At 34.1% G+C, this 12,172-nt stretch overlaps 2 protein-coding genes and 1 long non-coding RNA gene across 3 annotated transcripts; 1 reads left to right on the forward strand and 2 right to left on the reverse strand.

The window, feature by feature from the left end:
* Nucleotides 1-3,456: 3,456 nt before the first annotated feature.
* LOC113563608 lies at nt 3,457-3,870 on the reverse strand. Its single transcript, XR_003407537.1, has 3 exons — nt 3,801-3,870; nt 3,598-3,646; nt 3,457-3,494 (listed from the first exon to the last, which is right to left on the reverse strand). It is a non-coding gene; the product is annotated as an uncharacterized LOC113563608 (long non-coding RNA).
* A 4,242-nt stretch (nt 3,871-8,112) lies between these two features.
* Nucleotides 8,113-8,500, reverse strand: LOC105279081 (histone H4). The gene has a single exon (XM_011338627.3). It carries the CDS (start codon nt 8,465-8,467, stop codon nt 8,156-8,158), a length of 312 nt encoding a protein of 103 aa, XP_011336929.1. The 5' UTR covers nt 8,468-8,500; the 3' UTR covers nt 8,113-8,155.
* A 2,591-nt stretch (nt 8,501-11,091) lies between these two features.
* LOC105279082 (15-hydroxyprostaglandin dehydrogenase [NAD(+)]) lies at nt 11,092-12,147 on the forward strand. Its single transcript, XM_011338628.2, has one exon. It carries the CDS (start codon nt 11,216-11,218, stop codon nt 12,011-12,013), a length of 798 nt encoding a protein of 265 aa, XP_011336930.1. The 5' UTR covers nt 11,092-11,215; the 3' UTR covers nt 12,014-12,147.
* Nucleotides 12,148-12,172: the final 25 nt, after the last annotated feature.

Consider the following 12,172-nt stretch of genomic DNA (forward strand, 5'->3'; position numbering starts at 1 on the left):
CTTGACATATGTTGTCAAGGTCACCCTCCTGAGTGACCTTGAAGAGGTTTTAGCCGTCGCTCGTTGTTTACTAAAAAGTTATTAACAAAAGAAGTTTAATAATTTTGCACGAATTTTCAGCTGTCCACGCGAAGCAAGGACTTGAGTGACATATTGGGTCATTAAGTATGAAACTTTACAAATAGAACATAAACTTTTGCATTTTTTGGCACATGGACATGATTTATTTTCAATCGAAGTATGCGCCCATGTTATCTACACACTTCTGCCATTTTAGTGGTAGTTGGTCTATGCCTCTACTATAGAAGCCAGGAGTACGGGAATCGATGAAGTCGCGGAGGGCTGTTTCGACTGCCTGTTGAGAATTGAAGAATTTTCCCACCAAGAAGTTGTCCAAATTCCGAAAGAAGTGATAGTCGGTAGGTGATAGATCTGATGAATATGGTGGATGACGGAGAGTTTCCAATTCCAACTCCTGTAGCTTTGCCACGGTCAGTCGTGCAGTGTGCGGTCGAGCATTATCATGCAACATGATTGGCATTGATCGATTGACCAATTTCGGTTGTTTAATAGCAAGTTGTTGCATCATTTCGTCCAGTTGCTTGCAATATACTTCAGCCGTTATCGATGTACCAGGTTTCATAAAGTTGTAGTAGATAACACCTGACCTGGACCACCAAACAGTCACCATAAGCTTCTTCTGTGTAATGTTGGGTTTCGCGTGATGTCTCGGTGGTTCATCAGCGTTCAACCACTGATGTGAGCGTTTACGATTGTCGTAGAGTATCCACTTTTCATCGCAGGTCACAATTCGATTCAAAAAAGATTCATTTTTGTGACGGGAAAGCAAAGAAAGGGAAGCCTCTAGACGTTGCGCCTGCTGCGCATCAGTCGATTCGTGCGGGACCCATTTGTCCAACTTCTTTATTTTACCAATTGCAGCTAAATGAACCAATATGGTAGGTATGGAAACATTGAATATCGATGCCAATTCACGTGTACTTTGAGATGGATCGGACTCTACTACGGCTCTCAAGTGATCATTATCCACCTTCGTCTTTGGTCTTCCACGTGGCTCATTAGCGAGGCTGAAATCTCCATTTCTGAAGTTTTTGAACCAATTGCCCACCGTTGCTTTAGTAGTTGAACCTTCACCAAATACAGCGTTGATATTACGAGCCGTCTCCGACCCTGTGGTTCCACGGCGGAACTCATATTCATAAATCACACGAATTTTGGACTTTTCCATAGTTCTATAAAAAAGAATCCACCAATAAAACTAATGAAGATATTTGAACAAACAAATATGACATTTGAAGAGCGAACATACATCTATCACACTAACCTAACCTGATACTAACGTCTGGCGCCAAATTTGAGATAACAAATGTTAAAGATGGCGCTTTTACATTTGTAAAGTTTCATACTTAATGACCCAATAGTTTATATAGTATTTTATATATGTAAAGTACTTTACATAAAATACATATACATACATACATACATACATATACACACGCGCGCGCGCGCGTATATGTATATGTATGTATGTATAGGTAGGTAGGTATGGATGTATAAACGTTTATTATATATGTTATATAAAATAATAATAGTCCATATTCAGGACGTGCTTCTAAAGATATTAGCGCGCCTTTTTGTCATTCTATCTTTATCATTCAGTAGACATAAAACAAGGATAGAACGACAAAAAAGCGCGCTAACATCTTTAGAAGCACGTTCTGAATATGGATCAATGTATATATCCTTTCGTGACATATAAAATAGTAATATTTTATAAATAGAATAGGCCCCTCCAACGCCTATTCCCGTGAGGCGGAACCAATATATTGTCTCGTCTCTCCAATTGCTCATACGAGGCATATGAGCAGTAACGCATTTATTTGCAAGAAGCGTTCGTGTGATTAACGCAAACGCCTCGAGTAATAATGTATTACTACATATATGATATAAAGTCAACGCCACGTATGTGATGCCTTTGAAAATGACGTGATGTGTCAACATTACACATTTTTCAAGTCGGAGAAAGCGTCATAGTTATGGATGAATTAACAAGTTTAAATAAACGGTGGAAAGGTAAGATTTAATAAATAATGAATATTTATTAACAAGTTTTACAACTAATTAGGCAGTTATACAATAACCTACCCAGATAACCAAGTCTGCCGAAAGCAGATGATGCTAACTATCTGCCATCAACTATTGCCAGCCAAAAGACAACAAATTTGATACAGAAGTTGTTATTAACGATTAATTCGACAAATTGGTGCCAGAAATGTAACAGAGCTTGCTCACAAAATCTCTAAGAACAGATTGGCGGCAGAAACCGAGCAGAATCTGCAAACATGGCTTGAAGTCAGATTGTCGACAGAAACCGAGTAAGATTTGCGCACGCGGAATCTAACGGCAGATTGGCAGCAGAAACCGAGCAAGATCTGCGCGCACGGAATCTAACAGCAGATTGGCAGCAGAAACCGAACAGGATCTGCAGCTTTTGACAGTATTCAAATTTACACGGCTATGAATATGTGTTTTCGCTCCGCACCGCTATGCGGTGCACACGTCGAGTTCTTACTCGATGTTAAGATTTAACCTAACAGTTATATAAGTTAATATACGCGCCTTGGCATAATATTAATTTTTCTGAAAATTTTTGCACTTGCGACACAAAGGCTCCCAATGGACAACGTCCATGTAGTTCACCGCACGCCACAAGCAATCTGAAGTTCGAAAGCAAAATTCGGACTTCAGATTAGAATAAATTAACAATAAGAGAGAGATTATGCAACGAACTGTTAGAAAGACACATCAAGCCAAATGTACTTTAATTTAACAAACAAACAAATGCGTTCTTTTAACACATGGTAATATAAAATGCCAATTTATAGTGTGTTAAAAGTAAACACGTGCTTTAATATATCGCAAATATGAATGGCCAAAAGCTACAAATTCTGTTCGGTTTCTGCTGTCAATCTGTCGTCAAATGTTAACAGATCCTGCTCGGTTTCTGCCGCCAATCTGCTGTCAGATCACTATCCTAATGCGGACACAACGGATGCCAATTTGCTATCACCTTCTGCAGTAATCTGTTGCCAATCTGCTGGCAGATTGCACATATTTTGTTTACTGGGTATGTAGTAAAGAGATGAAACATTAATAATATAGTTAGTATACAAAGTATTAATTTTTAGTGGATATAAGGATGACCTGACAAATATTTATTACGGAAGAATCCTTCTACCATATTTAAGGCATCATCATCTAGAAAACGTATGGCAGAAATTTATAAATCGTCCTCCCAAATACCAGCTATTGGAAGAGGTGATAACTTTTATCATACAATGGTTTCATCCGGAGAAAAATGTCTCTTGCTCGCATATAGATATGGATCTGGATAATATCGCACAACAGGTGACAAAGCGCCTTATAGTTGAGAAGCCCAAGCATCCAATATTCTCGGCATCTCGCGAACAGTTCTCGAGGTGGAAATACAATAATAATCTATGAAAATCAATGGAACAACAGCGAGGGAAGACAGATTATAGATATTCTTTTCAATATACTCTTGCATAAACCAACCTTTGACGCAGTTGTACATTCTTTGAAATCAGATCTCTTTCGACAATACCTATTTATGATTAAGTTCGTAAGTTATAGTTTATAATATAATACATTATGATCAGCTTATGTTATATCTATAGCTTCATATATTTATTATTTCTTATAAATGTTAATATTTTTGTTTCTTAAATTATGACAGGAGTTTAACAACCACAGTGTACCGCTGATAGTCATATTTCAGAGCGTTGCAAGAAGACTTGGTATATATTGTGATCTTATATCTGATCGTGTTATTCCGGGCCTGACCACTAAATGGTTATTAAGATGGAACCCAAAATGGTTAACCTAATTATAATTTCGATTACTCATACCTTTTCTACATTTCCATTTTTGACGTGTATATACTTTTTTATTATTTTATTGCAGTAATGTAACAAACTCGAATGACGAACAGTGTCTTTATATCTGTCTCGATGACGGTGGAGCCATTTTGAATAAAAATAACTTGTCCACAATTTATAATTCTGCTTTAGAATGTCTCATAAGTTTTGACAGATATCCCAGAATAAATTTGTTAAAGGTAATTTTTCATGTATATGTCATGTATATTAATTCTACTAAATAACAATTCATAAAATTAACGATAAGATAATTGGTCACAAGCATGTTAGCATAGATACCCATACAGCACAGAAGCTGCAGCAATATTGCTGCAACGTTACAACTTTGCATATTGCAATGCAATATTGCAGAAACATTGCAAAGACAATTTGGTGCAATGTTAATTCAGTAATGTTGCAGCAATATTTCAAAACAATGTTAAAATAGCATTATACATATATTGCGATCAATGCGTATATTACAGAGCTTCTCAGATAACACAAAAGTTCCAGAGACAATCTAAGAACGTTCAAAGATGTTCAAACGTTCATAGGACGTTCTTAGAACATTTCTGGTACTTTTGTGCTATCTGAGTTGAACTTAAACAATTATTTACATATTTCTTTTATGCAAGTCGCAACAGAGCAGCAATCACGTAACACTTTTTCTCTAAGACTGAAGAAAAGTAAAACCCAGCAAACACAGAATATAACTATCCCTACAAAACCCTTTTTAAAAAAAGAAAAAGTATTTACGCCAAGTACATAAAACGTGTCGGACTTTGCAAAAACAGTGTAATTCAAAAAATCTTTCTAAAAAAAGAGTATTATACAAATTTATTTATTCATTCAAAAATATACATGAAATCAATACAAGTAGCCAAGTTATCGTTGTTATTATTCGAAAGTGCACTGTTCACAAATGGATATGAAATCAATGCACTTTATCTAGTATTTCTTTAAAAATGGATTTTGTCAATGCAATATCCAATAATTATATACAACAACAGATTTATGCAAAATTAATTCAACAATTATATGAAACAAAAGTTTTATATCATAGTGAAGCAAAAAACTTGGCGTACCCGGGTTGCATTAATTGAATTCTTGTAAATATGTTTATAATTTCAAAATTGCCTTGGAAATATAAAACATCTCTTTCTTCTTTAATTGTTGCTTTTATATATTTATATTTCTACAAATATTGTATGTAAATCGTTTCATTACTACACGCAAATAATTTGTATACTGTAAAACATTGGTGAGCATTGCATCGTAATACAACCCGGGCACGCCAAGTTTTTTGCTTCACTATGATATAAAACTTTTGTGTCATATAATTGTTGGATTAATTTTGCATAAATCTGTTGTTGTATATAATTATTGGATATTGCATTGATAAAATCCATTTTTAAAGAAATACTAGATAAAGTGCATTGATTTCATATCCATTTGTGAACAGTGCACTTTCGAATAATAACAACGATAACTTGGCTACTTGTATTGATTTCATGTATATTTTTGAATGAATAAATAAATTTGTATAATACTCTTTTTTTAGAAAGATTTTTTGAATTACACTGTTTTTGCAAAGTCCGACACGTTTTATGTACTTGGCGTAAATACTTTTTCTTTTTTAAAAAAGGGTTTTGTAGGGATCTCACTCTTTTTTGTACATTTTTAAAATTTGGATAGCATAGAATTTCAATATTCAAAAAATACATTATTATTTAGAGATTATTATTTTTATTATTAATTATTAACAGATTGACTGTTATTAATAGATTATTATTTTTCTAAAAAAAATATGTATGCACCCTTAGCATTTCGAGGCCAATGACAAATGTCAATGTCTCAACTTTTAAATCATTTAGAGAAATCCATTTTGTATCCTTAGCTCGCAACATGTTCGTGTAATGTCCATTATTAACATTTTCACCATGATAAAAAATAGCACTGTTAACTTTAAAATATTTAGATAAAATAAGTACTTCTAGGTACATCTAGGTACTTCTAAGTACTTCTAGGTACTTGGCTAGTTAACTATTGATTTCATATTTAGTTTTGATTTTTCCAAATAGTTTTTTAAACTTTTTGTTGTGTACAAGGTGGGATTTTTTTATGTACTTGGCGTACATTTTTACCTTTGTGAGATTCTTTTAGTGGGATCTCAGTGCTTTTTGTAACTTTTTAAATTTTGAGATATCTCGAATCCGCTTGCGCAGTCTTCTTTAGAATCGTTTGCAGTTGTTTCGTTTCGTTTGTAGTTGGATCGAGATATCCCAACAAAAGTTAGCAATTTTTTATTTAAACAAATGTTAATAACTTTTGAAAGTTCAACTATAAACCAAACAACTAGAAACGATTCTGAAAAAGACAGCGCAAGCGGATTCGCGATATCTTAACAAATGGCAAAGTTAGCTATTTTTTATTTAAACAAATGTTAATAACTTTTTACAGTTCAACTGCAAACGAAACAACTAGAAACGATTCTGAAAATGATAGCGCAAACAGATTTGCGATATCTTAACAAATGGCAAAGTTAGTTATTTTTTATTTAAACAAATGTTAATAACTTTTGGCAGTTCAACTACAAACGAAACAACTAGAAACGATTCTGAAAAAAACAGCATAAGCGGATTCGCGATATCTTAACAAATGGCAAAGTTAGCTATTTTTTATTTAAACAAATGTTAATAATTTTTTACAGTTCAACTACAAACGAAACAACTAGAAACGATTCTGAAAAAGACAGCGCAAGCGGATTCACGATATCTTAACAAATGGCAAAGTTAGCTATGTTTTATTTAAACAACTCTAACAGCACATGATATCATTCGAATATTCTATACACATACTGTGAATGTACGTACTGAACATAATATACTGAGAACATCCCTACAATATCTCTTATAGTATATTATTTCTTGTATATTCTCACAATATACTAATATTATCGTTTACAGTATATTATGTTTCGTATATTCTTCATATATTCTTAGAATATACTTTCGATTTATGCAGATAGTAGCGCATTTTACGTCATTTCCGAAATTGCCGGTACCGGTTTTCTTGACTGTCGCCTGATACCGCATGGTTTTTGGTTGGTTCTCTAAGAATTATCGACGAATTTGGAGGTAATCTTTAGTTCTTTTCTAAATATTTTATTAGATTATAGATAGATATTTTATTAGACATAAAATGAAGTTTAAGAATATTTTATTTGTACGTATATTTTTGAATTTTTAAGTTCGTACATAAGTGTTCTTTAACATATTAAGAGCATAATTTAAAACGCGGTTATTAAATATACTCGATAGCGTAGTGGACTAGAACGAGGACTGTAGAGCTCAACGACGCAAGTTCAAACCCCGTGTGAGATAAATGGAAATTTTAATTAACAAAATGTATATAAATGTATATAGTATATATATATATATTATATATATATATATATATATATCAAATAGTTAAAGATCAGGAGTAAATATAGTAAGAATATGTTAATTGATAAATAGGTAAAAATTATTCTTTTTATATACCCACCCAGCAAACACAGAATATAACTATTATATATTTCAGAAGTAACACGTAATATAACAGTTGTTATACACTATTATTATTGAGGCTACATAATTTCCTTTTATAACTGTAATATTACTTTGTTTTAAAACTTTATTATAACCCTCACAGCACCGAACATTGCAATAAGATTATAGGAAGATTACAACCTTACATACTTAATAATTAATGTTACTGCATACAGCACAAAATATTCGGAGAATATTCTAAAAATATCATTGACGATATTCTGAGGATATCTTGAGAACAATGTTCCTACGGACATGGGAATATTCTGAGTATATTCTGAGCACATTATAATATATATGGAGTATATCTTACGTATATAGGACGTGACATTTTTAGAATATTCTCAGAATATCATGTGCTATCTGGGTTTGGTGGACATTTTTCTCCTAAATAAAAGTTTCAATAAAATGGTTATGAAACGTTACGGCAAAACGTTTATGAAACGGTTTTGAAACCAATGTGTGCTGCCTGGGAAAGAACAATACTTTTGTTGAATTTAAATAAATTATGTATTATGTAACGATATAGATGATTCAATGTAAGATTCATATGGTGGCCCTAAAAAGGGCCGTTCTTTGATCGATGTTTGATCGGTGGAGAACAGATTAACCTCCAAATCCATAAAGAGTTCTGCCTTGACGTTTCAGCGCGTAGACGACATCCATGGCTGTTACAGTCTTCCTTTTCGCATGCTCGGTGTACGTAACTGCATCACGAATAACATTTTCAAGGAAGACCTTTAACACGCCTCGTGTTTCTTCGTAGATCAAGCCAGAGATTCGCTTGACGCCACCACGTCTAGCCAATCGACGAATGGCTGGTTTGGTGATACCCTGGATATTATCACGCAGTACTTTCCTATGGCGCTTCGCACCTCCTTTTCCCAATCCCTTGCCTCCTTTACCGCGACCGGTCATCTTTAGATTGTGGTTCGAGCACGTACGACGCTTCGGTAGGAAGTGATCGTGCTAATCACTTGGCCCGTGTTTATATACGCAGAGCTCCAAATGTATCCCCACTACGGCATCAGTAACCAATGACTGACGCTGCAGAGTTCTAAGTGTATCCCCACTACTGTATCAGTAACCAATGACGCTGCAGTAGAAATAAAGTAATGTAATGATAGTAGTATTGTAAAGTTCTATGATAGAACTTGTTCTTTACTAAACAATTGTTTTATTAATGTTATTAAAGTTAACCTTTTCTCTCTTTCACTCTCTCCTTCTGTATTGTATATATAATAAATTCTGTATAATGTAAAAAGATATTATATATATATATATATATATATATATATATATATATATATATATATATGCGTTAACGTCTTATTAACAGTAGAGTGATATTTTTATTTGATGACATTTAATTAATGTTATAGATTATTATTATTCAAAGACTCAATAATTGCAATATTTAATACTTTATTGTGATTGCATACATTAAATATAATGCATATATAAAAAGCTTATAAATCGTTACTTTAAAAAAGTTTTAAACGATGAAAATAAAAATAGAGATAGAAATAGAAATGGAGAGTAAAAATCATAATATTTTTTGATGAAATGTGTTATTTCACTGTGAAGCAGAGAGGAAAAGAGAGATAACACAATTATAACTTTGAAATATCTATAACCATTGATAACCTTTGTATAACATCGCGATAATATTGAATTATAGATTGCTTATATTGACATACACATGAAGCACAAGAAATGCAATGAGAAATAGTCTAATTTTATCAAATTAAGTTTAATGATTTATATATATATATATATATATATATATATATAATATTATAATAAATTGCTTTACATATTTTAGACGTATTTTATCAATAAGTATATACTCCGTCCAGCGAGAGAACGTTATCCGTCTGCGTATAGGCGGGCGAAGTGGGAATAGCGTGGCGTAGTGGTGGTGTATATAATAGCAGTAACGCGCTTGTATCGCGGCGTAGTGGGGGGTCTCTAGGGCGGAGATCTGCGCGAACGGACGCGTTTCGTCTACTCCGATAACGTTCTCTCGCTGGACGGAGTATAGAATTATGCTTATCAATATGAATATTTAGTTTTATTTTGTATTTTTATTGTATCAAGAACTGATGTAGCTTTATTTAAGGCCAGAAATTTGTATTGGTAATATAAGGATTTATCCGTATTTTTTGCACAACGTAATTACTATTTCTACGTTCACGATTGTATAACACACACCAAGTTTTTTTATGCACTTGCGATTTAAAAAAATCATAGCTAGCATCAATTAAATTTATCACAAATGTTTCACGTTAAATATATGTTAATATAATCAATGTTAACATAAATTATTGTTTATTACTGTACATGATGTTTATTACTGTATTTGTTCAGAAAAACAATAAAAATAATTAATAAGTTTATTTTAGATATGTTCTAAAAAATGTTAAACATCGTCTCTTTACTATACTTCAGTAAATGCCAATTACGAAACTCTTACACAAGGCCCTTGCACAATAGGCGATAGCGATAGGCGAAATTTTGTTGTTATTGCCTGTTTCGTTTTCCACTTTGCATTGTCATATGCATTTTTTAGTGTTGAAATTCTCTATTTCTATTATCTTTTTGTCAGACGTGGTGTTCAAACATAAAGCTTTAAATTCTACCAAAACTTCATTAAATGTTGAAATGCGGTTAATCTATCAACGTTTAGTCTTAGCAATTTCTTGTATTGAAATTCGTTAATTGATACGAAAACGCATTAAAATCATCCCATTTAAATCTTGCGAACCATCTATCATAGAACAATGTTGGAATCAACACAGAACTCTTTTTAAACGTGTCGCAAATTCTTTTCAGTTTTCGAAGTATCTATACTTTTCCGAAATTCGTAGATCATAGCTACATGGATGCTATCAATATTTATTTTCAATTTTATTTTGAAGTACTTAAACTAACACCAAACCGAGTCCTATTTAAAACAACAGCTGGAATATGTGATCTTGTCAACGGCACATAATGCATCAGAATATGGGTGTTTTCCAGCAACGACACAGTGCGACACAGTGTATCATTCTATCTTTGTTGTTCGCTGGTATTGAAAGAAGATAGAATGATACACCGTGTCGCACTGTGTCGTTACTGGAAAACAAGGTATAATACGTTGCCATAAGGGCCCAGACACAATGAGAGGAATAAGGAACACAGAATAGAACATAAGGAATAAACAAAATTTCGACCAATGAAAAGCCATGCATGCGTGAAATGGTGATGCACGCACGGTTTTCTATTGATCGAAATTTTGTTTATTCCTTATGTTCTATTCTGTGTTCCTTATTCCTCTCATTGTGTCTGGGCCTTAACTACATTAATATCGTAATTTTTTATCATTGTGATCAGTGACTCATTATCAGCGTTCAGCTATGCCGTTCGCTAGTGCGCATTTCCGAAATTACGTAAGTCTGCACTTATTAACATATAGATATAGACGTAATCATTCTTTCCCACCAACATTACTCTGGCAGATCAGCGATAAGAGGCAGTGCACAGTATAAAATAATACACTTCAAAACAAGTTCCTTTCAACTGAAATCGACAGTTACTCAGTAACCTTTATACGGTACACTGCAATTCGTTACATAACATCCCGGTTTTACGTACTGCTGTGGACTTCACAGAAGTATCAACACAATGGACAACGTTCAGAACAAGATCGTGCTGATCACCGGAGGAGCTACTGGACTGGGCAACAAGTTTGCCGAAATATTGCTTCGCAATGGTGCAAAGACTGTTGCCATAATCGATCTGTGCACATCGAACGGTGAAAGCGTAGCGGCCACGTTCGAGAACGAATTTGGGAAGGGTCGTGTCATGTTCGTTGCCTGTGATGTGACAAAGGACGAAGATTTGCAAAAGGCATTTAAGAAAGTTATCAGCATATTCCAAGGGCTCGATATCGTCATCAACAACGCGGGTATACTTAATGACCACGATTGGAAGCAGACAATCGATATCAATGTCACGGCAGTGATCTGCAGTTCGTTGCTAGCCCTTGATCATATGGGAAAGCATAAAGGAGGCAAGGGCGGTACCATCGTGAACATCGCATCTATTTTTGGATTGTCCAAGGCTGGCGGTGTACCAGTGTACTGTGCTTCGAAACATGCCGTCGTTGGATTTAGTCGGTGTCTGGCAGACTCGTACGACAAGACCGGAGTGCGAATTGTCACGATATGCCCAGGAGTTACGACGACAACGTTGATCAAGAATATTGAAACTAAAGTCTTGGATTTCGTAGATCCGAAACTTGTAAGCCAATTTTACAGCTTGCCAGTACAAACGGTCGATGATGCGACATCTGCGATACTGGATCTCATCCGAAAGGGTAAAAATGGTGCAGTTTGGGTCAGAGAAGGTGGTCTACCACCGTACGCCGTGGACTTTCCTCATTATTCCAAGCGAGCTCTACCAATATACAAGAGTGATTAACGATGGCTTGCGTTTTTTGTTCCATTCTTATATAACGCTTGGTTGATTCAGCTACTTCGATATTTTCACATCAGTTTTATCAATATATATCGACAGAAATGTATGATCAGAAATTTAAATAAAAGAATAGAAATAATGTCCAAAACGAGAAATTGCAAA

The sequence above is a fragment of the Ooceraea biroi genome, chromosome 2, assembly GCF_003672135.1.
Source record: "Ooceraea biroi isolate clonal line C1 chromosome 2, Obir_v5.4, whole genome shotgun sequence".
Classification (NCBI taxonomy): domain Eukaryota; kingdom Metazoa; phylum Arthropoda; class Insecta; order Hymenoptera; family Formicidae; genus Ooceraea; species Ooceraea biroi.